The sequence below is a fragment of the Leptosomus discolor genome, chromosome 3 (assembly GCF_034619465.1).
Source record: "Leptosomus discolor isolate bLepDis1 chromosome 3, bLepDis1.hap2, whole genome shotgun sequence".
Lineage (NCBI taxonomy): Eukaryota > Metazoa > Chordata > Aves > Leptosomiformes > Leptosomidae > Leptosomus > Leptosomus discolor.
The window spans coordinates 10,805,625-10,833,452 of record NC_141393.1 but is presented as its reverse complement, the minus strand read 5'-3'; the positions used below and the strand labels follow the sequence as shown (position 1 = coordinate 10,833,452).

Sequence of the window (27,828 nt, the reverse complement as noted above, 5' to 3'; positions counted from 1 at the left end):
GCGCCGCGGCGGTCTGGGGTGTGCGTGTGCGTGGAGACTGCGTGAGAGACCGCGTGTGGGTGAGGCTGCGCGGGGGGGGGGGGGGGGGGGGCGGGGCGCGGGGAGACTACGTGTGTGTGAGACCGTGCGTGTGCCCGCGTGGGTGAGGCTGCGCGTGGGGGGGGGGGGGGGGGGGGGGGGGGGCGCGGGGAGACTGTGCGCACGAGACTGCGTGTGCGTGAACAGACCGGCCGCGCGCGGGGCCGGTGCGTGTGCGCGCGGGGCCGCGCGGGGCGGCCGAGGCCGGCGGGGCAGCCGGACCCGCACGTCAGCGCGCCGCGCGGGGCGGGCGGCGGCGGCGCCGTTAAAGGCCGGCGGCGGCGGGGCGGCGCGGGCAGCGCGCAGGGGCTGGGCTCGGCGCCGGCGGGGGAGCGAGGCAGAGCGAGGCGGCGGCTCCAGCCACCCTCCCACCCACCATGTCGGGCACCCGGGCGTCCAACGACCGCAGCAGCCACCCCGGCGGCGGGCTCAAGCGGGCGCGCAGCGAGCCGGGCGGTAACAAAGTGACGGTGGTGCTGGGGGCGCAGTGGGGGGACGAAGGCAAGGGCAAGGTGGTCGACCTGCTGGCCACCGAGTCGGACATTGTGTGCCGGTGCCAGGTGGGTGCCGGGCCGGGCCGGCTCTGCCCGCCGCTCCTCCTCGGCGCTTTTCCGCCCTGCGGTTCGTACTGTCCTCGGCCCCCGCTTTACCCCCGGCTCCTCTCAGCCCGGAGCACCCCTTCCCTTGCGGGTCCCCTCTCTCCCCAGCGCCGCTCTCCCTTTTCATCCCCCCCGCCAGCCTGCCTGCCCCTCTCTGCCGCTCCTCGCTCCTCTCGGTTTGCTTCCTCCCCTCCCTGCTCCCTATTCCTTCTCCCCGTCCCCTCTGCCGCAGCGAGCGGTGGGACGCGAATGTGCCCCGGTGGGCAGCCATGCGCTCCCTCCCTCCCCCACCCCGCCCCAGCCCTTCCCGCCTGCGCCTCGAAATGCCACTCGGAAAGCAAAAGCCCTGAACTATAAATACAAATAGCTGACCCCTCTCGATAAGCAACACAAGATCCCGAGGTGCGCGGGGGGCGGGGGCCGCCTGCCCGGGGCGGGCCGGGCCGGGCCGCGCTGCCGGGGCCGCTGCCCGCGGACGGTGGGCCGGGCCAGGCCGGGCGGCGGGAGGTCGCGGTCCCGGCGCTGGGTTGTCTCGGGAAGCGAAGCCCCAGGGCCCTGGGGTGGGGTCAGCTGCTTGCGAGGCCATAACGCTGCCTGTCGGGGGGGTTGGTGTATCCGGGTTTCTTTTTCCTCTGTGAAAAAGCCGCTGTGAGCTGGCTGGAAAAGCAGCTGCTGATAAGCCTCAGATTTCCTGAGGTTTGCTGCAGGGGCTGTTTTGGACGGGCAGGTTGTGTGCCCTGCAAAACGCCTGGAAGTTTGTTCTAAAAATGTTTTGAAATGGAGCTTAAGTAAAATGGAAAAAACAAGTTCTGTAAAAGTACAGGGTTTAAGCAGTTTGATGGAAACGGGAAACAACTTACATGCTTTTGTTTATATGTCTTCTTGACTTTAATATAATGCAAGGATTCTTAAAATGATCGATTTGCTTAGTATAAACCAAATTGGACACAAATGTGATCCCAAATAATAGTAGTAACTTTTAAAAGCACTTTTCAAACATTAAGTGTGCACATATTAGACCAATACAGCTAATAATTCTGTTCAATTGTCCATGTAAACTCTGCAACCGCACTAATAAGTCATCAGCGTAGTCCAGCTCAGTTGGTATGTACCATGGAATTTATTCTGCTTTAAAATGCATGATAGCTACTGAAAAGCTACAGATATCCTTGAATCTGAGATGATAACTCCAAGGACGTTTGTGTAATTAAGTATATTATGTAAATAAATGTTGTCATGCAAGTTAAATATTTAGAAGGTGGAGGAAGTACTTTCAATTGGGACATTAAACTCCCAAGATCTTGAATCACCTTGGGGAGAAGTTTCTCTGCAAAAGTTAGCTAATGAATATGCATTATCAGGACTATAGCTACTTCTCCATCATTATTTCTCCCTTTCCCCCTAGTAATGTGTTGCTAGGAATTTAAACACAGGTCTCATAATTGCTTTGGTGGAAAAAAAAAAAAAAAAAGAAAACAACCAAATTTAAAAGTTTTAGCTGAGGAGGAGCATTTCACATAGTCTCCAGTCAAAGAGTGCTTTCTCATGGGTTTACTGTTATTACTGCAAGAAGTCATATTGGTTCTTTTTAGACCCATTTTTGAGGGATGCTCTGAGGCTGCTTTCAGGACAGATTTGCTGTCCATCCAGAGAACTACTTTGCAAGTGTGGCCCCAGGTGCAGCCTCAGAATACCCTTTGAAGGATACAGGACTCTGTGCGTGATCCTGCTGGAAGGGTTTGTGTGTTTAATGTGCTGCTGGGTGCATCTAGATCATCTTTCTGTAGCCTGTTGATGAGACTGGGGTGAGTGGAAGGCAGGTGGATCTGGAAGAGCTCTGGACCCTTCAGAATAGTGTTCACTGACACGTGTGCACACACCGTGTGTGTGAGACTACAAGAGGGTTACTGATACACTGATTTAATGGAAATGTCTTCAGGATTAGAGTTTATGGAAAAATATAAAGCATTTGAAAGAGGAAATAAGAGTAATGATTTACATTTGAGTAGCAAAAATTATACAACCTAAGTGAAATACTTAAGTGGGGTTCTTGCACGTTTGGCAATTTTGAGGGTGCTTTTTAAAACAATACCATTTTAATAATTTTTTGTATTTTCAAAGCCGGTCATGTAGGTAGATAATGGTGTATGATTTTTCCTTGTGTTAGAACTCAGATGGGACTGTTAAAGTTTAGTAAAAATATGCACATATCTAAGCACATGAACAGTACTAATGAGTTCTCTCAGTGTGATAATGGCAGATTATTAACTTATAGGCATAATCAGTTTGAGAGGGACTTCATTAATGGTGGGTACTGCCATGGAAACCAGCGTTTGGACCAGCATCTTGCTTCACATTCCTCCTAGAAACTAAGAAAAACTTTCTTAGTGCGAGAGCATTTGTATCCTAGAAGAGATTGCTTAAACAAGAAACACTGAAGGTGTCCTCTGTTAGAGTCATTAGACACAATGTCAGAAAAAGTTCCATCGGGAAGTTTTTGTTGTTTGGAATATGATGATTGTCAAGGTTATTGCCTGTCTGCTCCATTTTCTGAGACATCGATGGAAACGGTGTTCAACAGCTTGCTTTAGTCCTCAGCAGAACAAAAGTAGGGAAAGCTAGAAAAGGAATGTCTGAAAAGGGGATGCTTGTCTTCTAAAACAATGTCTCAACTAGATTAAATCTTCATCATGGTAGAATACTGTTTGAGGTAACATTTTAAAAATGGTGGGTTTTCCCCCCTTTCTGAATAGGAATTTCACTTCAGGCCAAATTTGTGTTTGAAGAGCATTTCAAAATAGTAGTTGCCTGATATTTCTGTGAAAGGAAATAATTGTCATTAAATGTTTCTCAAGTATTTTTAGTGTGTTGAGGAAAGTCTCTGACCGCTAGATTGCTACAGAGGAAAATAAACAGTATTTCCTGGGATACTGGAAAGAAAGGCAATAAGGCAAACAGGAATAGGCACAGGGAAGGCACAAGGGAAGCTTCAAAATGTGTTTAAATAAAGTCCTGCAGTAAAACCCAGCCTCTTTAATTTTCCCGAGCTTTCAGAATTTAATTTCACATGAACTGAAGAGTCTCAGTTTTCTGATCATGTTGTTTCAGTCTTTCTCAGTACTTAGATGGTACACAGTCTAAGTCCGAATGAATTATGGTACACTCCATAATTTACTTCATTTTTCACATAAGCAACAGTGAAACATGTGACATGATTTAAATATGAAATCTTAGTTCACCTGAAGTACTTGATTTCATTTCACCTGTGTACTTGAAGCATTCCTTGTGAAAGAGGATGTTTCAGTAAGGGTAAAGGATCTCTGGATAATCTCGTAGATGATGCTGAACAAAACTTTTCACAGGCTGCTTTCACTAAAATACCAGATACACTGGCATGCATGCCCATATAAACAAGGAGAAAAGGTATTCTTAAATAAATAATTACAGGCAGCTTGGGGCTGTTAAAGAATGGAATAGGTTTGTCTAATTTCGGGGTATTAACAGAGAACATCAAGAACGTTTTTCCTCTAAATTGCTCCTTCAGTGAGCAAATGTATTCAGAAGCAGACTGATAGAGGCTAATATTTCTTTCCTGTTGGGCTCTCCTGGGGCACAGAACTGTCACATGGTGCTGTGCAATACTTTTAATCCCTGATATATTTTCAGGGAAGGGTACAAAGAGTTCAACTGCAAGTGTTTCATTTTGGTGTTTCCTTTAAAAACAGGTTTTGTGCATTTGTTTAAAGCCCTTAACAGAGTATCAAACATAAAGAGGGAAGTTCACTTTTCACGTAGCCTCTCAGCATGTGGTCACAGAACAGGAAGTCCTGATGTAAGTTTAAGTAGTTTGGTGTAACATAATGGAGAGGTTTGGCATTGTTCAAAACTTGGCTTCGGATCATGATTTCTTCAGTGGCAGCTCTACTTCCAGCTGTACGTTTCTCACATCACCTCACATGTTGCTGTGTGGCTGCCTTCAAAACTAGAGCTTGTGGCTGGTTTTCCCTGCCTGGATTTTAATTAGATAATTTCTCAGATCTGGTTTGGAGTATGATTGAATAGTCAACTGTCATAACTGCTGAGGTGATGTGCCTCCAGGGGCACCACTTAAACTAGATCTGTTCCCAAAAAGTTGTTTGTAGAACTGCTGTAGTAAATTCACAGTTAACTGAGGACGGCTGGTTGGTCATACAGTTCTAGCTGTTTCCTTGAGCTGAGACTATGTAAGGCACACTTGTAATAATAACTTTCACTGAATGTATTTACTGTGCAGTTCCGTATGGATGTAAATGGAAAAGGGAATAGCATGCCTTGTCCTATATGGCAGGAGAAGTACCATGCATCTTTGCCAATACTGCTAAATTACTCCTGAGACACTCTCTCTTTTATAATTTAGGTGTGTGCCAGGAATGCGTAGGAATTCCTGTTGTAATGGAGACTAAACAATTCTGCTTTTCCTGATGAAGTTTTCTTGTGCAATAGATTGTTTTTCAGCAAAACATCTAAAAGCACTGTAGGAAAGGTGTCCCATAAACAAAATATGGTAAAAAGATTTGAAGGGGAGGAAAGCTCAATGTGAAAGATACAAAAATGTTGCTAGTAAATTAGTAGAGCCCCTGTGATAGTAGTCATTGCCTGCAGTGGGTTTGATCTTGGTTACTGAATAGATTGGCAAAACAGTTGCAGTAGAAATGCATGTATTCATTTCGTACCGAAACTAGTGACAGTGATTCAGCAGCAGTGAGCAGTCCAAGACGGTTTTAAAGATGGTTGTTTTTTTTTTTTTCAAGCCTTCATTTGTCACCGCTATTCCAGTGTTGCCCATGCCAATGCTGGATGTGTCGGATCTGTGACGCTTCTAGAGTCTGGAAGTCTGGAAACAATCTGCCTGATGTTATCAGCATTCCCTTAAGAACTGGCATTGAAGAAACACCACCAAATTGTAAGAATGTGATTGCAGTAAGAGCAGCTGTTAGTAGATTTGTTAAACTTCTCATGTTAATGTGCTTTTCACTAAATAGGCAGTCACTTTTTAAAACATTTCCTCTATCCAAGTCAGTATGCTTTCAAGTTAAGAATTGCTTTCCTATTAGAAAGGGATCATCTGATCTTTTGAGACAGATAGACAGAAATTATAGTTGATGTTAATACTGAAGAAGAGCTACGGAGAGTGAAAAAGGTGACAAAAAAATGCTGTTAAGGTCTTTTGTGGTTGAGTAGTTCACAGTCATTTGGACCAAAGAGATTTAACCAAATGACACACCAGGGATGTCAAGTGGCTAGTTTTCTTGGTGTAGTGGCTGTTAACAAGATTGAGAGAGCCTAATGGGTAAGAAAAGCCTAGCAATGTTTTAGGTTCAAGATACCACAGCAACATGAGAGAACAATCTAGGAAAGGGTGAAGGGATGTGCCTGACACTTAATGCAAGTACCTGTTGCATATTATTGCCAGTTTCCTTATTTTCTTGTTCTAGTGTTTTAATAAAGGCAAAGTAAATGCCATAGATATTAGAAATGGTACTTTCTATATTTACTGCGGGCAAGTGGTCAAAAAAACCAAACATGGCAGAAATGCCAGACGAGGAGTTTTTCTCAGTGGTTTAGGTGCGAGACAGAGCGGTTTCCTTTGTTCCTCTGTTGTGCTGCTGACATGGCAGGGCAAAGCAGCCACACGTTGTTGTGACTGTCCCTATTGATCACGAGCTGCTGGAACTGTTTGCAACATGGATTAAATTAGGGCAGTTTTATGTGATGATTACATGGAGTTACAAGGGCTTGTTGGCTAGTAGTTTTCTCTGTGTGTATGTATCATGTGTTGCTATCCTTTCAGTGATATTTAGTATAATTTCTCCCTACAGGATAAAGTAGCGTGTAAAGACTTTAATCTCCTAATGATTTAGTGCTTGATGATCTTCAGTGAGGAGATTGATGACCTTGGAGTCCTGAGTGTGCAGTAACTGCGGGACTGTCATTTTTGATTTCTCATAATGTTTGGGAAGGTTGATAGTCCCATTTGCATGTGTATGTACATTCATACAGGCATATTGCTTTCTAAGCGATTTTTAGCAAGATTCTGTGCAAAAAAGCAAGCAGGCTTTATTTTGCTATTCAGCACAGGAGAGGGTTCATTAAGTACAAGTGGTTTCCTTAGCTACAATAAAGAAGTCCAACCTTTCAAAATCGAAACATTTTTTGTAGCAATCTGTTACTTATATTTTATCCGAATTTTATTTTCATTTTGCTTATACATACTTACATGCTACACTGTATCGTTTAAGGCTTTAGAACAACATGGTGACATTGCTATTTTAAACTAACCTCTCCTTTGGGCATCAGTGAGATCATCTCAGGACCACCAGGATTATAAATACTGTATGAGAAGGTCAGGTTTAAAGTTTCCAAATCTCCATAAGAAAGCAAGCTTAATTTTCAATCCCCTTTATAAAGCCTGATGAATTTATTATCCTCTACAAGCATCAAAAGAAAGCAGCTGAAAATTAAGCTGAAATGACATCTGTTCTGTTTCATTCCTGTTGTAACTCACAAGCCGTTGTTAACTTGTTTACAGATATAAGAAGAGTTGTGTTCATATCCTTGGATCATATTACTTCCCACAGGGACATGACTATGCTTCTTCGGAAGAGAAGACTAAAGATGAGCAGACATGTCTAGATTTTTCGCGTTTGATTTCCTTTGTTTGAGGATTCTGCTAACATTAGTCAGAATGCTTTTTCCACTACAGCTTTTTCTATCAATATACCTTGAATTTGTTATTTTCTTTACATCTTCTGCTGGAGTTAAGTGTGTGTTTTCTTGTAGTGATCTGTCATAGTAGATTGATTGTATGTGGTTTGAGAAAACTTTAAATTCTGTTTGAGAGAAAATAATTAGAATTTAGGAGTGTCTGTTTGCCTACACTGACTGCTATTTAAAACCTGAGTGGAATTAAACCTGCCTTTCCTAGTTGCATTTTTCAGATGCTTAGGAAGATCAAGGTATCCATATAAGTTAGTCACTTTTCATTTATAGTAAAGGAAAAATACTGCATTATTAGTGCAAAATATGATATAAGCTTCAGGGGGTTTATATTTGTGCTAGAAATAATTTTCTGTATTTCTTTAAAAGATCAAAAGTTTTGCTCAGTTCCTCTCAAGAGTGTTTATGTTTATAATCATGCTAGTTATCTCATTAGGCTTTAGAAGGCTTCCTTCCATGGGAATTATTCAGGAGTTTTTGAAGAGATTACTGTTTTAATTGGGAAGGTGGGATCCAGTGGATTTTGTTCATTCTGTGAGACACAGAAGGGACACAGCAGGAACACACTTGAACAGATGCAGGAATCGGACATAGCAGTTCTGTGCAGAGTTGTTCTTGCGTGAAACCATTACTGCCAACCTCTTCTTTGGGAAGAAGAGCAAGGCAAACTAGATTTGGCTGGTGATGGTTGGCGTCAGGAGGTAAATACATGCAACTCACTCCAGTTCTTTGTCACTACCATAGCTTTAAAAATCACTGCCCCCTCGGTTCTTCTGGTCTAAGCATACTTCTGTTTATTCCCTAATCCAGTGCTTTCCAGTGGCTTAGGTTAAAACAAAAAGAAGTTATGATCCACTTCTTGGAACTGAGTTGGGGTGAGTTGAGAGCTATCAGGTGATAGTTTAACTAGGAAAATTAGCAAGAAAAAAATTCCAGTAAAGGAAACTATAACAAGCACCTACGGCAGCAATCTCCCAACGGGAATGTACAGTGCTGTCAGACGTCTGACGAAAGTTTTCACACACAGGTGATTCTGTGACATTGGGTCTAAGGGTCTGAGTGTTCAAAGCACTTAATGCGTTGCATTTGTCTTTGTTGGATTTCTTTTTTTTAAACCAGTGATGTTCTAAATTTATTTGCAATGGTGTAAATCCAGAGAAATACCATGAAAGGCAATGGATTTATGTTGTTATAAAGTTCATGTCAAAGCCAATTATGCTGGTAACGCACATTAGCTACATTTATTCGAGTTAGTTCCAGGCGGTCGCTAATGTAAGTTAGAAATAGCCATTGTTAATTAAATTGTAAAGAGAAAGAAGAAACAATTTGTGTAACAATGTTCCTTCTTTATTCAGAATCATGTATGAAATGCTATAAGTGGAAGAAAATTACTCAATCCAGACAAGAAAACTGAAGCATTTTGTAATCTGTTTCAAAGTATGATGAGAGGTATTTGACCTGCAGATGCAGTTGAATTTCAGAAAATGTTTTGCTTCATTGATGGATGGAATTAGTAGAGATGGGACACTTACGATGAAGAGATAGACAGGAATCATAGCATTTGTCTTCAGATGCAGACTTCCCAAACTGCTCGTTTGTAGCTGGTATTCTGATTCATAGATAATAAATTTATAAATTATAATGCCAGAGGGGATCATCTTGTAATCTTGTCCGAGTACCAAGGACACAGTATTCTAGTAGCAGTTGCACCACTGCCAAAGGGAGAAGTAATACAATCTCCCTACTCCTACTTGATATTCCCATTTATACATGCGAGGCTTGCCTTAGGCATATCAACCCATGCTGAAACTGTGTTCAAACAGCTTCACATGCTTCCTAGCACAGATACCTCCCACCCAAAGTTTAGCCTACCTTTTTGTTTTTAATTTATTTATTCTAAACCTGGTCATGACTTTTTCTACATTCACTGCATATACCATTTGGCTAAGGAGCTTGGACTGCTGCATACCCCTGGTACGCCACGCAAAGGGTAGTTGTCAGCTGCAGAGCTTCAATAACCAGTTTCTATTTTTTGCCCTTTGCATTGATTAACGTTACTAATGGGAAGAGGGTGAGAACTGATCGCTGTGGGACCCGTCACAAACATACCTGTTTCGTGTTCATCCTCTAGTTGTAGCTTGAAACTATCGTTACATTTTAAGGCATCTTATGGAATCTGATGATTTTTCATATCAATCTAGTTAATCAAGTTAAGTTTGGGCATTGTGGGGAGCACTGAGCAATTGAAAGAGGCACTAACCAGTGGAAACCAGCCAAGCATCTGGAAGCATATGCAGAATACAGTCTCCTGCATGCTACCTGGCGGGAAAGAGCAGGCAGAAACAGATCTGAGTGTTGAGACACATTTCATTCCTGTTCAACCATGTATCATAAGGCTAGCTGGGAGGAAAGAGTTCCTGCTGCCGATACTGAACAGCCTCACTGCTGCGCTGAGTAGAAATTCTGTTTCTACCGTGGGATGTTTTGACTGCAGAGAATAAAGAGATGATTCTAAAACCAGTACAGAACAAAGCACCAGCCTTTAAATGGATGTGCGCTTTGGAAGGTGGATTTGTTTCTTTTGTCTTTTTTGTAAGTTCTACTAAAAAGATAAAGACTGTGTTCTCCTCTGCTAACCTGTTCATAGTAATTATTAATTCCCTGAAAGATAGTGTTTATACCAGCATACAGATGTTAATGCTGGCAAGAATAGCTTCTCAGCTTAGTGTATTGATGCAGTTCTTGCGTTCACGTTCTATGGAATAGTAATCAAAGTACATCACTTCAGTGCACGAATCCTGTATCACAAGTAGATCAGTACATAAGCTTGGAAATGCATTTTCTTTTTAAATGAACAAATGTACTGAAAAAACCATCTGGATGTTTTATGAGGTAGCTTAAGTTCTTCTAGCTCCTTCTGGTTCTGGGACAGTATGTAACTTTACACTTTGTTTATTAGAAGTCTGAAATATAGATGAAAATCTTCCAGAAAAAAAAAATCTGAGTCCAACTTAAAAAATCTTTTAAAATAATTAAAAAAAAAAAAACCCAACCCAAACCTCACCATAAAGGATTACTGTCCTCTGAAGATAGTGCCTTGTATGTTTCCTTTTGTTTAACTCTTGAAAACAACATGTTTCAGCTCTTTCTATTAATGTAAATGTCTGGTTTCCAACCTGGAATGACAGGCATTTGAGATTGTTGAATTTAAACCACATTGCTGGTGGTCTGCTGGATTTAAGAAAGGAGGCATAGCTTGCAGCACCACAAGGTAATAAAGCACTCCTTAGGCAAAATATATTGAAATTATACATATTTAATGCTGTTAATAGAGCCTCAACTTATAGTGCTTTCAAAGTTAATAAAAACTGATTTGTTAAGCAATGTGGGTACTTTCAAAAGGCTGAATACTAATTTTCCGCTGCAGGCTATGGATGACTTCAATGAAAGTTATTTTTTCTTAGATGCCTGATTTAAATATGAAGCACTTTACACCTACCAAATACTGTTACAAGAAACAAGCATTTATCTGCTCTGAAACTTTAATATAGCTGATACAGCCGTGGATGCATAGTCAAAAACTATTGCTGTATCTAGCCAGTGCCTCAAAGGAAGGGTTTTTATGCACTATCTGGAGACGAGCTTCCTAAATGTTATTTAAGCCTTTTTATTACTATACTAAAATATCTATCCTGTTGTCTTTGTCATGCTTAATACTTTCTAGTTCTCAAGTCCCACTTCATTGCTGCAGTTTGCTGTAATTGATAGACCCAATCACCTGCACCTTGTAGGTTTCCTGCATTTGGTACCACTTTAACAGAGTCACTAGAGATTGAAGTGGCTTAACAGGAGGCACACAAGTGCTACTGAGCATTTTGGAGTCACTGCAGGAGCAGTAAGGAAGGCTTCAAGTTGAAGTGGATGCTGACACTGCTGTCATCCCAGTTGCACTCTTGGCCTTCAGCAGCTCCCCTGATGGTTCCTTCTTGGGAACACAACTTCACACAGCATAGTAGTTTATTGGGAAGGCCCAGGCTTCCCAGATTTTGGAAGTGAATGCTAGTTGTTGTTTCTGGTCACACCATCATTGTGCAATACAAATGATGCCAAAGTGACACTGTTGATCAGTCTGTCAGAAGCTGTTGCCTTGACATTCCCTCCATTAGAGGCGTTTTTGAAGAACCAGAAAAGAAGGCAGATACCATCTCTAGAGACCTAGGAAAATGCAAATGATGAAAGATAAACAAATTCCAGGTGAGATCAGTGGTGCACAGCAGAGATTCTGTGAGCTGGGTCTGAATATTAAATGGAAGCACATTATTCAGAGCTGCATTTGAAGCAAGGGCCAAGCAGAGACACCAAAGGTCCAAGCAGAAGCATCCTGAGGGTCCAGAGAATACTGTCACTAGGTGTGTTAGTGTTGACACCACTTTAATGAAATACCATTTGAGGAAAAGGGAGCTTGCATGGTTGCAGTGTACCAGGTAGTTCTCTGCACCTTCAATCTTGTAATCTTCAGATTAAGCCTGTACAAGGTTTTAGGATTCTCCTATACTTTATTAGCGAAAGAAATGGCTCATATAGATAGACCCTATATTGACCCTCAGAACTCAAGTAAAACAAGAAAAAGAGTATATATCTTTATCTGAGCTATTAGACTGCCAGTATGCTGTTAGAATACCTATGAAACTGAACACGAGAAGTTACTGAGATGACCAGATAATAGACTGTTATCTCATCAGACCAGCAGTATGTTTTACAAGGTTGGTCATGCCTGTTGGACAATTCAATACTCTGCTACTTCTTTAATTATATTTGTAAAAATGTAACTAATTGAGCTGTAAAAATATACTCAGAAGACACTTGTTTAGGAAATGCAGTGCACAAAACCAGTTCCAGAGCTGTCAACACTAGTATTAAATTGGAGAAGTGCTGGTTTATAAGGTCTGTCACTGAATTCTTGATTTATATTATCTGTCCAGAGGGACTGGAAGTGAATTCAGAGATTTAGGCAATTAAAGGATGCATCATATCTGCTGATGTTTCTGTGCTTCAGCATTCTTTTATGTATGCCAGCTTTCACAGCTGATTGATTAATGTCCCTTTTTAAGCATTTGCTAAAGAAAGAGTCAGCATTTGTCTGGGTATCTGTTGTTCAGGAAAACTTCAAAAAGTATAAACTATTTGTCATAAACATTCCCATACTGGTATATCCCACCTTCTAAAATTTTAGAATACAAGAAAACGCTTCTGGCTGTAATTTGAGTGCTGTTTTATCTCAGATTCTGAGTCCTCAAGCCTGAATTCATTTGTTCATCTTGATTAAGAAAAGCAGAATAACTGTAGTACTAGTGACAACAAATACTTTTGAAGGAGCCTGCTTCCCCATTTTCTCGGGAAATTTGAAGTTGATGTTTGTAGTGGAGATTAAATCAGTGTTAAATGATGTATATCATTCTTTTGAAGTTTCCATCTTGCCATCATCTATAGGCAAGCACAAAAAGGAAAGACGATTGTCTCAGACGTTCCTAGCCTCTTTCTCAAGCCTGGTACCACTATAATAAAATGAACTAGTGAATCAACCAGTGCAATCCAACCAGTCTCAGTCCTCTTAAATATCATGTAAAGGAGTCTCCTACGTGATTTATTAGCCTGCTAGATAGTTCAGTACCTTTAACTAGATCCAGGTTCCTACAGCTGGCTTATTATATCTGGAAGGCAAGCTAAATACCCAGGGTGGTTCTGCTTTCTTCAGGATTCTCTGGACAGGTTATAATTCTGAATTAGGAAGACACTTGGGAGTCCTTCCCAGCCCGAGGATGAGCTACCCAGCAGTTTCCTAAATCAAATGAAATTTGTACGTGCACAAATTTTTGTTACAGCTCCTACTCGGCTCTACCTTAGCAAGTTATCTGTTCAAACTTCATTGTCGAGCTCATGTCTTCCAAAACATGAGAATTACTTTTGTCATATTTAAAGGCATATTTCTTAATGTTTTCATCCATCCCACTGCTTTAAAAAACACTTTTTTTAATAAACTGTGGCTTTAATTTTCTTAATGTTGTGTTTCAGCTTATATCCATATTTTGAAAGGAATGTTATTTGCCATTTTCCTGTATATTACATGCAAACAAATGGGTAAATGACAAGTAAATAAAACTCTAGAAGAACGTGTGTTATATTATTAATTTTTGTAAATGACTGTCCTCTCTCAGTTTTCATATAGCAACTCCACTCATTTAGCCAACACTTCATTATTTGCAAATTACCAGTGACAGTCTCAGTTCTCCTTCCAGCAGGTGCCTTCCTTCCAGACACTTCTACATCAGTCAGACCCTGTACCAAATCCATGAAGATTTGTAATCATTTTGGAAAATGGAAGGCCTGTAGCACCAGAGCAGACAAGTAGTCAGATTTCCCAGCCTTATCAGTAAGAGAAAGTTACCCCATGACCAAACAACAACAAACATTAAGCCTGTCAAGTAAACTGGACCTTTAATTGTTGAAACTCCTTACTGTTTATGTTCAAATCATCTGATGGCCTTGATTTACTCACCCCTTCCCAAGTTTGTGTGTTGTGTCATTAGTTTCTTTTAAAGCCATTTGTGAAAAATCAGTTTTTTAAATACCAGCTCCCACTCAGGCCTGGTAGATAGTTGTGTAAGGTGTAAATTGTAGCAGGTTACCTGAAGTGGTGGTGGTGTTAACTGGGAAGATCATCCCTTTACAGGGAGAATCTATGAAGCTGCAAAGACTACAGATAGCCCTAACTTTATACAGACCTTCAGTCTTGAACACCTAGAGAAGCAGTAGCTGTTGGTGAGTGTGCAGGGAGGAAGAGCTTCCATTCAAAAGGAAATATTGGGTGTTGTAGGCTTAAACCCAAAGAAATGACCGTGTACAGAAAATGCCTAAAAAGGATGGGCTTGTATAGGCACGTCAGAGACAGGACTGTGTGGGTGGTAGTTCAGTCCAGTTTTGTTCCCAGAAAGCTTCACTTCTTTTCTAGCTTCAGCCACCACGCCTGCATTTACTCTTGCTCTGCCTCAGTCCTGCCTTGGCTCCGTGGTACCATTCTGCTTCGTAATTCCACACAGTCCTGCTGAAATCCTTCAGCCCCCTAATTGTCATGTCTGAGCCCTTTTTACAATACTACAGCATCTCAAGAAACCATAGGGTGGAGAAGGCAGTGACCTAGGACATGAATGTATAAATAAAAAAAGTATGATCTAGTCGAATCATCTGCTCAGAGTTTAGCGTGGTGGTATAAGACCATTAATCTTCAGTTGTTTCTTTCTGTTGCAGGGTGGGAATAACGCAGGCCATACTGTGGTTGTTGATGGGAAAGAATATGATTTTCACCTGTTTCCTAGTGGAATCATTAATCCAAAGGCAATTTCTTTTATTGGTAAGATGATTTTGGAACTTATTAAATAAAATAATATTACACAGTGGGTAACTGCAACCATGTTTTATAGTAGCAAGCAAAGAAAAACATAGGTGACTCATTCGGATTTGCTTTAGCTTCAGCTGTTTGACTTTTATTTCACTGCTGCTTTAAGTTACTCTGCTTTCAGTGTTAGTTTCTGCTACTAGAAAACTGAAAGTAAGAACCCCCTCTTTCCATCGCCTTACTCTTTCTTTTACTGTATGGTACGAGTCTGGATCCCACCCTCTACTCGCACACTCCTTTTATACTTTGAGAAATGTATATGCTATTCTTTGAGGACACAAAACCCAGCACTTAGGCTAAATAAATAATATCATTTACCTCTGACATCTCTTTACTGACTTTCTAGAAATAGGCCCCAGCGTACAGGGCTCTGCTTGGAAGGTCTCCTTTTTGTTCACATTACCAGCTGTTTAAGGTGATATAAAGATATTTGATGCAGATGGCATCATAAAAAAGTTTGCATTGCTTACTGAACATTAAACTCGTATTTAAGTGATAGGAAAATTGAAGCCTTTTATTTGTCCAAAATTAGGATTCTTTCTGACAGAAAAAATGTACACAGAATGTGCAAGAAGTAAGTGTTAGTGAGTCCTGGAATTTCAGGTTTGTTCCACTTGATAATTTCCAAATGGATGATTGAAATATATGAAACATATTTTTTCTCTCTGCTAGATATGGTGTATTGTCTTGCTTTCCCATTTATTCCCTTTTCAGCCAGTAAAAACTGTAACTTAAGTTATCCTAAATTTAGGCTGAGACAGGCTCTTGCATATGTTGCTGATGCTCCCGAGAAGGAAGCAGCAGCTGTCTCCAGCCCACTACGTCGCTAATCCTCCGCATCTCATCAGTAATGCTCCGTGTTGCTTCTGGATTCTATATTGTACCTCAAAAGCAGAGAGAAGGCATTGCTAATGTATTACAGTATGAGCTTGAGCTGAGTTGAAAACAAATAGGTGAATATTGAAGAAAATGTGAATATTGTTGCGCCGGCTTGTCAGTGTTGTAAGGCCGCAGACTTCTTTGAGCTTTTACCAGTGAACAATTGAGGCTGAAGTTGTGGAGCAAAGTCCACCACAAACAAAGACAAGAATCCGCTTACCTCAGCTGACTTCGGAGCAGGCCCGGCATTCACATCCGAAACAAGCAAGCTCTGTTTTTTCTGATTTTAACAGGCTTGTAGCTGCTTACCCACAATGAGGTTTTATCCAAAAAGTTCTCAAGTTCACTTTGTGAGAAATGTGAGAACCTTGATCTTACTTTTAAAATAAAATTTCAGACAGCAAGTGCTTACGTGCCTTACATCCTAAGAATGAGTATTTTATTTCTTGCTTTAAAATAAATCATTCATGTTCCCAAAGGTAATGGAGTGGTTATACATTTACCAGGCCTGTTTGAAGAAGCTGAAAAGAATGAAAAGAAAGGTTTGTATCAAGTAATCTTTAACCTGTCTTTATATTGGCAGTGATGTTGAGGGGTTTTTTAAGCCTTTGTTTCTGACCATAAATATTCAGTGCAATAACATTCTGGATTTTAAATAAAGAGGAAAGCAGTATTTAAAATGTTGAATTGTGTTCTAGTTGATGGATTTTCAAAGGCAATCTTTTCATGGTTTTTCAGGGAGTTTTATGGCATTTGATACCACATTAGATAGAGAATAAAATCCTAAAGTATGTGGCGAAGCTCCCTTTGACCTCAAACTGAGATGATTTAACCCAGAGTTTCTGTGTCCTCATTTCTGTGCCCAAGCATAGACTCAGTTGGTTCTGCTTTGAGCAAGGCTTTGGAACAGATGACCTTCTAAGGTCCTTTGCATCTTAAATTGGTTTATGATTCTATATATATAAATTCTTTATTGTATAGGGCACAAATGGAGTTTAAGTGATTTATTGTATAGTGAGTTAAACAAGAATCTTTCCTTAAAATTGGAATTGCATGTCAGTTACAGCATTCTGGCATTAAGAAGTGAGTATCTTCGTCCATACCAAAACCAGAAAGCTGAAAAAGTAAAAAATGAGAAAAGGTTGTTAATGAAAACATTGCTGAGATTTGATGTTCGCTTACGTTTTATCCATTTTGCCTACAGTCTTCTTAACAAGAAGCTGTATGAACTAGAAGAAAGGTGTAGAAAAACTAAAACAGATCTCAAATTTTGACCAGTCAGCGCAGCTGAAATCCTACTTTTCCTTATATCTTCTGACAGGTTTGAAAGACTGGGAGAAAAGACTGATTATATCAGATAGAGCACATATAGGTAAGTGATGACTGAAGGGGGGAAAAAACCTCATAAACGATTGCTTAGCTTATGGAGCTAAACTACGTTATTATTCCACAGAGTGGTTATGTATTTGATCTAATACGGCTTCTTTGTATGTTGTGTATCTGAAGCATAATAATGGAATTTGTGTCCGCTGAAGAGTGATATTTCACATGTTTTCACAATGTTTAAGGAACACTCACTCTGTTTTCACGTGAGGAGGCCTGTGCACTATCAATGATAACAAAGGCACTTAAATTATAGATGTCTGTGATTTAAAGAATGTTTTTCTCCTTTGGTCTCCCACTATGTCCATCTGATTTTCCATTGCAGTGTTTGACTTTCACCAGGCAGTAGATGGGCTCCAGGAAGTGCAACGTCAAGCACAAGAAGGAAAAAAGTAAATATTTTCATCACCTTCATTTCATTAATAATTATGCAAATTTGAAGAATTGGTGTAATTTTGGAAAACAGACATGTAATGTATCTGTAAAGAGCAGATCTGCTCCTGCTTATGGTAATGAACAAACTCTGAGGTGTTAACTGAAAAGGCAGGGTATGAATTCTTATGTATTTCCATTTTCCAGTTCTCTGCAACGTATGGAGACATTTTGAAATTCCTACCAAATCCTCAAAACCCATTTCCATTAAAACAATGTTTCCACTCCAGTTTGATATCAGACTAGTGATGCTCTTTTGAATCAGGTCTGAAGTGTTGGTACGATTAGGTTCCACGCTTGTAATTGTTTATTGTAGATTCACTTGTGCTTCATGGAGATAATTGGTTTCTATTTTAATTTTAATCTTACACTTTAGCACACTATGTAGCTATTCATACTTCATTATTCTGGTTTCTGAAAGAACAAAGGTTTACCTGAATACACTGTATTTTTCTTTCTATTAGTTTTTTGTCCCATTGGACAATTTCAGCCAAACTAAACATACAAATAGAGATCTCAAAATTACTGTATTTCTAAAATGCACATGAAAGTAGGCATGTGGGCAGGGAAACAGGGATATTGTTTTTATCCTCATCAATGTGTGAAGGCTGCATCAACAGTTCGTAGGGACAAAGATGGTACAAATAATGCTAAAGCCATGTAGGAAACCAGTTTGATCGGTCAGAGAACTGGTTGTTGTTTACAACTATGGACAGCGCTGCAACTGTGAAAATGTGAAAATGACATTTGTTTTCTATTCTTTGTGGTAAGGGATGCAGTACTACCACAGGGTAGTACAGTAACCATTATTACTTTATACTATATGTATACACACGCATAGTTTCAACTAAGCTTGTGTCAGCCAGACCCAAGGCTGAATGCTTTGCTGCATACCATGGATATTGGCAATATTTATGCAAATCCACTGAAGCCTGAAAGATGCTATATATTTATTATTGTAGAACTTTAGTCAATTTTATATGCCTGAGAACTCCTGCCCAGTGTGTGGTATACTGAAGAGCTTTAACAAAATTACTTTGCATAAAACATATTTGTGCATATATTTACACATGTTTGGGGGTTATTTTTAATTAGTATTGGCACAACAAAGAAGGGGATTGGACCAACTTATTCTTCCAAAGCTGCACGAACAGGCCTTCGAATTTGTGACCTCCTTTCTGACTTTGATGAATTTTCTTCAAGGTACAACTATTTTCATTTCTAAATATTATGTTAAAGAGTGAAACATTTTGGCTGACGGATTTGCTTTTAAGGAGACGTTTTTAAATACGTGTCTGAATTTTGTATATAAATTGTCTAGAAGGAGAAGAAAACTGGAAAGAATGTATGTGTATATTTCCTGTGCTTCACAGTGTTTCTCATAATTTAAAATGTAATTTTGTACATTGAGAAATGCACTCGTTGAGGTACCCAAGCTTTGTGTATTTCTCTATAGCTCTCAGTATATACTGTGTATAATATAAACTGAGTTCTTGCCGAAGGTTCTATGAACAGTAACTATATTCTTCACAGATACGATTTCAATATTTTACAGATTTAAAAATCTGGCACAACAATACAAGTCAATGTTTCCCACACTGGAAATAGATATAGAAGGACAATTAAAAAAGCTAAAGGTAAGGATTTAACACTTGTGATATTTGTTCAGTTTCAGGGAAAGTACAGAAGAAAACAGCAATATGTATTTTAATTTAAAAAGTAGCAATTAAGTGTACCAAAACTACTACTTATTAAACTAATTAATTAATTTAAATGAAAAATGCCAATCTTCATTATTACAAAACCTTTTAATAAGCACTAACTCTGCTTTGTAGTAGAATGTTCTCTTATTGTGGGCATTAAAATAAATTTGGTGGATTGTTTAATTATCCTTTAATATTTTACTTTTTTTGGCTTAAAATAAATGTTGTGTTAAAGTAGCCAAGAGAACGCAGGGTGACACTTGCAGTTAGCAGTCTGCAGCCATGACTGATCTCGTCTGTCTGAGAGACTTCCATGCTTACTGAAGAATAGTTTGTGGAAGCTGTGTTTCAAGATCCTGGTATTACAAGAAAAACGTCTTTTTATAAATAAATTTAGAAGAGCCACTGGTAAAACATTTTCTGTCATGAATATGTAAGAAAAGGGGATGCTAAAAAAAATCCCTTGCCTTTCCCAGGTGTTGTCAGGTACTTGTTCAGAGCTGACACCCTACCTTTTAAGAAGTTTTTTAATATTTGTGTGTAGTGATTTTTATTTTTTTTTTTTCCTTTTGGAGCTTGCAGTATTTCTAAGTCCCACTGTCAGCGCGTCTAGACTGTAGTCGCGCTGTATAGAGACTGTATCAACAAAATGAGGCATATATACAACATCGCTGTGAATAGAAATGGTGGAGAAATTATGGTATTCTAGTGTTATAACAAGCCATGTTTTCTTGTGTAGGTTGTTCAATACGTTGATTTGTTTTCTGTCAAATATAAGCTAATGGTTGTATTTTTCAGGTAAAACACAATTACTGAAGCTGGTGCGTTAGGGTTATCTGTATGTTTCGTGTTTTGAAAGTGAGCACAGTGTTCCCTGCTTCCAGCCATTGTCTGGGGAAGCTGACACTTCTACTCCAATTCACAGGGATATGCTGAAAAAATAAGACCCATGGTTCGAGATGGTGTGTATTTTATGTATGAAGCTCTTCATGGCTCCCCAAAGAAGATTCTTGTTGAAGGAGCCAATGCAGCATTGCTTGATATTGACTTCGGTAAGTTAAATTCTAAATTCAATTTAACTCCTAAGAGATTAGTTTTATTTTGGTTAGTTTGATTTGTATTTATATCAGCTTTGCAAACAGCAGGAAAATAGAGAAACAAAATAAGTCTTTCCTTTAATAGAAACAGACCTCCCAAAAGGAAAGCACAGTAAGCCAGAGGTTGTATCATTAACAGGATTAAGTCTTAGGGTTTAAATATTGATTTTATGGAGTTTATTCCAGTGGGGTTGAAATTTCACTCTACGTAATCTTATCTTTATTACTTGTAAATGTGTGTGCACACTGCCATACGTTCCAGGCACCCATTGCAGTGCTGCTGAGATAATTCCTCTGCAGTGGAGGGAGGATTAAACTGGCGTGGATAACCTGTAAGTCCAGCTTCTTCGGTTGATCTCTGTTCTGCTCTCTTACGAAAAGTCTAATTAAAACACTTGGGTCTCCGTGAAGATGAAATGAAGAACTGGATTCTCCAATCCAGAGTCACAGTGTAGAGGTCGTGAATAACCTCTTAAGACTTAGAAAATTCGCTGCAGATACTCAGAGCTACTTGTGTAGAGCACTGGGAATGTCAGACTGTGACCTTTACACCAGGCTCCCCATGGATGTAGCGGAAATACTTTCTGTGACACACAGGGCAGTGAAAAAAGCTTTACACAGCAGCAGCATCCTATAATAGATCCAGTGCCTAATGGAGGTAGTATTGAGATGCTTTTAAATTTCTCCCTTGTGGGCAATCCTCAGTGAAAGTTGCGAAGGATGAATGCAGAAAAGCTTACATATTGGAACAGGTGGCACATACTTGATACCTCCTTAAGTATAAGAAAGGACCGTATTTCCTTATTTGTCTGTGTGAACTTCTTGCTCACTAATAATATGCTTATACAGATTGCTAGAGTGAGTCAGCTATTTGAGTGGAAAATATCCTTCATTTTGAGGGGTTTCTGTGGAGATTCATAAATCTAAATCGTATTATTCATTACAGGAGGAAGCAATTTGGGGAAGAACAGCTTAATTAGTTCTCTTAAAAGCAAAATGGGGACATGTAGTAAGAAGAATTTGCCCTGCTCTTTGGCTGCAGTTTCAGTTTAGCTTTAAAGCCAAACATACATGTGAAAATTTCTTTCCACCTCATAAAGGAAAGTCGGTCTTTGTTTCTTATTATTGCTGAAATGGGGTTGTGCTGTTGTGTTTTTGACAGGCACGTATCCTTTCGTGACTTCATCGAACTGCACCGTAGGTGGTGTGTGCACTGGGCTTGGTGTTCCTCCCCAGCATGTCGGTGATGTCTACGGTGTGGTGAAGGCGTATACTACTCGGGTGGGAATTGGAGCCTTCCCCACTGAACAGATTAATGTAGGTTTAATGTTAAAAAATGCAATGTATACAGTTGACAAAAAATAAGGTCAGTGGAATGGGGTAAGGGTATACCAATGATAAATCAGCACCATAGTAATAATGACAAATGAAGAGAGGAGAATTACATTAAACTTCAGGTATTTTTCTTCAGAGGAGAGAAACATGAGTGTGATGATGCTATATTATAGTGACCACACTTCTATTGTAATGAATGATGTGACAACAGATTTCATCATTTTGTGTAATGTTGTTAGGTGCATTTCAGTGGCAAGAGTTTGTTGTAGACTGGAACTGTCAGTGCATCACGAGAAAACTTAAATTACCAGATGCAACTTCTGCGCTTAACAGCCTGTGTTCTGTGTGATTTATAGAATAAATGTGATCTGTGCGTCAGCCAGTCATGCACAAATGGATCAATAAAAAGAAGGGGAGAGACTTTGATTCTTTTAAACTGTCTATTGTATTTTCATTATCAAGAAACTAGAAAGCTCAGGGTATTGATTATGAGCTATGCACACAGCAATCTCTAGGTCAGTGATCCAAATATAATTTAAGGATTTAGTCACTAAAATCCTCTCTCTTAATGGCTCAAATGAATTGGTGATGTCCTTCAGTTTTACGAATCATGAGCGTAAAGTTTCATTCTTCTTCATTTTTAACACATTGTAAACGCTGCCAGCTCGAAGGGCACCGTTGACAAGTCTCATACTGTGGTAGAACCTAGGAGCCCTAGGCATGGTCAAGGAGTCTGTTGACCTAGATACTGTACATGCATTGGTCTTGTCCCAAGCATTGTCCCATGTTTTGCCCCCAAAAACAACAGATGCCAAAAGACCAGATGAGAAAAGTGAATGAGAACAAAATCAAAACCAGGGCTGAATTGTCAAGGAAATCTTCCTATCAGATGAAGGAGGAAGAAAAGTGTCTCCTTGGAATATGAAGTAGTCATATTAAATAAGTATTTTGGAAATGCTAGTGATTAAAATACAAAAATCCTGTGCATGAGGGGCTTTATTCCCCACCTTAGTCCCCTCCTATTAAAATTTAATTATTTTTTTCCTTTTTTCCTATAAAAAAGCCTTGGAATTGAACAACTGTATTTTTCTTGCTGTTAGTCTGGTTTTGCTTATATTTGTTTTCCTGCTATTTTTCAATGAAACACCATCAGCATCCTTTCTGTCTTCTTTTAGGAAATTGGAGATCTTCTACAGTCCCGTGGCCATGAATGGGGAGTAACTACAGGCAGAAAGAGACGCTGTGGCTGGTTAGATCTTGTCATTTTGAAATATGCTCATATGATCAACGGATTCACTGCGTAAGCATCACAGATTTTGCGCTACATTTGGAAGTGATAATTTTGTGCTTCGCAGAATAAATATGTAGGTAACATTAATATAAGTCTAGTAAAGTGTTACATTTTAAGCAATAAAATGATTCACAATGGGCAACTGAGAATTGTCTTAATGCTAATAATAATCTTATTCCTTTGACTTTTTTTTTCAAATCAAGTGGTTTTCTGACATCATAGCAGTGATTTTTTTTTTCATATGTATTTTCACTTTCTTTATGTCAGATGGGCAATGTAGATCGGAACAATATATCAGTCTTCTAACAGTTTGCTCTAGTGTTCTTGATCCAGTGCTTTCATACTGACTTATGCCATGATCTAAAACGCGCTGGTTTTGAGCTTTGTTTGAATCTAGTGGATCATCCTTGTGGGACCAAATCTGCATCATTTGGAAACTCTGCCTCTTTAAGTGAAATTGGTGGGATGCCAGAAAGTGTACAGCAACTGGCACGGCTTTTGTTCCAGACCCAACAGGTTCATTTATTTACAGAGATGTAGTCTAATATTGTATTATAAATTCTGCTTTTAACAGGATGAGGTTTATTTTTGTTGGGACTGAGCGACTCACTCGGTTGATAAATTATTTTGTAATTCAAAATATATATTAAAATGACATTTTAAAGGAAAAGTGGCTGTTTAAAGGAACTGTTCCAAGATATCCAATAATGCCATCAAGCTAGCTAAAATGCTAATAACTGTCACAAGCCATTAATTTATAACTAATACAAACTGTATTTTCAGAAAATGTTGTAAAATTTTTGTTACAGTTTTGTTCATATAAAGTGTAGATTTACTCAAGCATTCAGGCAGACTTGTTCATACATGCAAACACATGACCCTGGGCATTTTAATATCTCGTAAACTAAGACTTAATATCGTTTATGCTACTTATGTTACAAAGGAACAGTAATCGTTGTTCGCTAATTTATCAGAAGGATTTTTAAAGTGATTTTTATACTTGGTTTTATATTTTGCTTTAACTTACACAGCTCTAGTTAATGTGGAAATAGTATTAGGAAGGCATTATGTTTCCTTCCATTTCAGTTCTATATACTGCACTTCTATCAACAAAACTGGTTCATCTCTGGTAACTGTGACAGTTAAAAAATGTGGGGAGATAAAAACTTCAAAAAAGTTGAAGAACTGGCTCTATGCTGCTTCGTTCCCAAAAGGCCCTTTCATTTATTCACTGCATTCATCATATACTTGCTGAGCACATGTAGTATAGCATGGACTATTATGCACATACCCTTCTAAATCCTCAGCTACTGGTATTTTTACCAACCAAGGTCTGGCATATTGTTTCTAGAGAATTTGACTGGAATAAGAATATGTGGATATGTGCATTTTAAAATGCAGTTTTATTCTGATCAGTGAATACTACAGTGTCTTCTTGAGGTTCCATTTTTGTGTTCCACTGTGTTCGTTCACAAGATGAAAAAGGTTCGTTAAACTGACAACCCTGATAGCGCAGCCCAGGCACTGAAAGTCAGGCTAGGATTCTTCCTACTGAACTGTATATGTGATTTTAGTAGCCAGATTATGCTTGTGAAGTCTGTTTTAAAAGTGTCATTTTGGAAATTAGTCTGTCTTATAGCTGTTGTGAATCAGTAGGAGTAACAGCAATAATCACTAGTGGTGATGTGAAGTGACATGCCATCATACACACACAAACCAGGTCCAGTAAGTGCCATTTTGCACAGTCAGCTTGCATTTTCATGCACTGAACTGAACGCTGTGCACCTGTATGAGCAGCCAAGCATTTGGAAACGTGTCTTCATGACTCAGTCATGTATTCCTCCCAGAGGCGTGAATTCAGTTAACACTGTTCATAGTTCAATATATTGGTGTATTGCTGCTTGCTGGGTTGCCTGAGCTGGATTTGTGAATAGAAAACTAGAAAGGGGGTGGGGAAGTAAAAAAAGACAGGTGGAAAGTATTAAAGAGGAGATTCATCATGTGTGTAACTAACCAATTTTTTTCTGTACAGTCTGGCATTAACAAAACTGGATATTCTTGATGTCCTTGATGAAATTAAAATCGGTGTGGCTTACAAATTGGGTGGAAAAAGAATTCCATATTTTCCAGGTATGTTGTTAAATATCTATGTTCATTTTTCTCTTCCCTGCCTGTTAAGTCATACCTGTTGGGAAAGACTGCCGTTTAAAATCAGGCTCGATTTCTTTTTCTCTAGACCTCCTTTAGAAATCTGTGGAACTATAGTATCCATATAAAGCCTGCTGTGTCAGTACGTTAGCATTTTCCATTCACCTTGCATTTCTATGTGACAGCAAGGAGTTCAGTGCAAATGAAATCTTGTGTTAGGGTTTCTGTGTCTTGTCCCATTAGACTTTTTTATTGGCAACACCAGGGATCTGAAAGTCAGCAAGACTCAAGTCAGTGACTGTGTATCATTGGCAATAGCCTTTAATGAAGTAAACTAAAAATAAAAGCAGTGCTTAAGCTGTGCAAAAATGACATGGATACAAGCAGAATAAAGCTCCTTATGGTATAACATCCTATAACTGTAATTAACAGTGGTTAATAAAAATATAGAACCATGGAGTTCATTAGGTTGGAATAGACCTGTGAGATCACCAAGTCCAACCATTGACCTAATACCACTATGCCCACTAGACCATGTCTACAAGCACTATATCTACACATCTTTTCAATACCTCCGGGGATGATGACTCCACCACTTCCCTGGGCAGCCTGTTCCAATGCTTGACCGCTCTTTCAGTAAAGAAATTTTTCCTAATGTCCAATGTAAACCTCCCCTGGCGCAACTTGAGGCCATTTCCTCTTGTCCTATTGCTTGTTACTTGGGAGAAGAGACCGACCCCCACCTCACTACAACATCCTTTAGGGTAGTTGTAGAGAGCAATACGGTCTCCCCAAACTAAACAACCCCAGTTCCCTCAGCCACTCCTGACGTAGTTTTCTTACGTTAATGATGTTTTCAAGATACCTGTAACAGTCTATGCCAAGGTGAGGGGTTTGTTCTGTTGAGATGGGGGATTCTGGAGGCATGGGGAGGGCTGGCAGCAGCCAGCTTTCCCACCACTGGTGGCAGTTCCTGGCTGTGGACACAGTGAGAATTCCAGTGGGGAAAAGCTAGCAGATATCTAAGTTTTTAACTCCATTCCATAAAGAAAAAACGTTTTCAGACAGTAGTGCCTGGTCTACAGGAGGACTTCTCTTTTATTATGGGCAGATCTGAACCAAAGAGTGGAACTACTGTAAACTTCAAATAATTTGTTTCCTCAACAATACTATTGTAGTCTTCTGACAATATAGAGTGCATCCTACAGTTTTTAGAAGAGAAAACTGTATTCCTGGATCCTCTTAAAGATCAAAATAATCTTCCTAAGTAACAGAAATTAATCTAAATCAAGAATCAGTGAACCAACCAGTAGAAATACTGGGTTTTTCACATATCAGATTTTAAATGCAGTCAAAAAACTTTGTTGGTTAAGAACCATAGGTGTGTTCTTTTAAGGTGGAGCAGCTAAAATCAATTGTGACAAAAACTGTTGTCCCACAGCTAATCAGGAGATACTACAGAAGGTGGAAGTAGAGTATGAAACGATGCCTGGGTGGAAGACTGACACAACTGGTGCACGAAAATGGGAAGACCTCCCCCCCAAGGCCCAGAATTACATCCGCTGTGTGGAGAACCATGTTGGAGTGCCAGGTAGATCTTTCTGTAGATGTACATATGAGGATGCCACAGCGGACAGGAGCAGCTCCGTAAAAGTGCTGAACTCGTTAGTCGGGGAGTGGCTTGATCTGGGCAGGAGGCAATGGTGATTGGGCTGATGATGGTAAATGACAGCTTGCCAAGAAAGCAGCAAAGGGTGATGTTCTGCAGGTGGGTCTGCAGTGTTGCAGAGAGCTCCGAGCTGCTGCTGACAAGGATTCAACCAGAGGAAAGATAAACGTGTATTGTTCTTGGCAAACTGCCACCTTCTGTCAGTGAAAACTTAGGGATCTCTGCACTTCAGTGCATAGTTAGTTTCATGTCCTAATCTCTTCCTTTTGCTTTACGTGGCGCACTCTGTCCCTGTTTGAACAGAGACTTCTCTTTTTTTCTTTTTTTTTTTTTTCTTCCCCACCCTCTCTTCCATACTTACCCATATAAGGAGATGTGTTGCATAATGATACAAGGTTGTTCAGCCCAATTCTGCCACTTTGGAAAAATGAGAATCTTAATGTGATCAATCGCCAAAGGTTAAACCATCCAGTTTTCTTCAAATCTAATTGGTAGAGCTCTAGAGGTGCCAAGAGCTAGGCATGGCATGAACGGCGGAGTTTGGAAGGGAATTTCCACAGTAGGAAGCTTAGAAAGCTGGCACATGTGCTTTTGTTTTCCATAAAGCACCTCAAAGGTCATTGTCTTGAGTGATAGTGTCCTTCGAGACAATGACAGTTAAACCTGCAACAAACAGGTTTGACCTTCTGTTAGGCCTTCCATCTGCAGTGCTTTGTGTTTATGGTATAATTATTTCATGCTGTCACACTTCAGTCTGGTATTATCATACTTTTAGTCTGGTAATGCAGCAGGGATAAAGTGATTTTTGACAGTAAAACTTCCTAGCGTTGTGTTTCAGCACAAAGTTGGACAGTTTGCAGTGAAGCATGATGAAAGGTGAAAATTGTTCCAGTTTATTGATTATAATATCTACTCTTAGTAATTGTTCTAATAGATGTGTTTTCCTCCCTAGTTAAATGGGTCGGAGTTGGAAAATCAAGAGAGTCGATGATCCAGCTATTCTAA

The 27,828-nt window shown here is 39.8% G+C and overlaps 1 protein-coding gene across 1 annotated transcript; it reads left to right on the top strand.

The window, feature by feature from the left end:
* Positions 1-455: 455 nt before the first annotated feature.
* On the top strand, positions 456-27,828 carry ADSS1 (adenylosuccinate synthase 1). The gene is made up of 13 exons (XM_086462200.1): positions 456-638; positions 14,739-14,841; positions 16,245-16,307; positions 17,087-17,137; positions 17,474-17,540; positions 18,676-18,783; positions 19,136-19,217; positions 20,209-20,335; positions 21,543-21,697; positions 22,891-23,015; positions 25,039-25,136; positions 26,596-26,745; positions 27,776-27,828. The coding sequence occupies exons 1-13, from the start codon at positions 456-458 to the stop codon at positions 27,826-27,828; spliced, it is 1,365 nt and encodes a 454-aa protein (XP_086318326.1).

Coding starts and splice junctions, on each gene's coding strand:
- ADSS1 (XM_086462200.1), top strand. CDS start 456: ATGTCGGGCACCCGGGCGTCCAACGACCGCAGCAGCCACCCCGGCGGC. Junction 14,842..16,244: donor AAAGGCAATTTCTTTTATTG/GTAAGATGATTT, acceptor ATGTTCCCAAAG/GTAATGGAGTGGTTATACAT. Junction 18,784..19,135: donor TTTGATGAATTTTCTTCAAG/GTACAACTATTT, acceptor AATATTTTACAG/ATTTAAAAATCTGGCACAAC.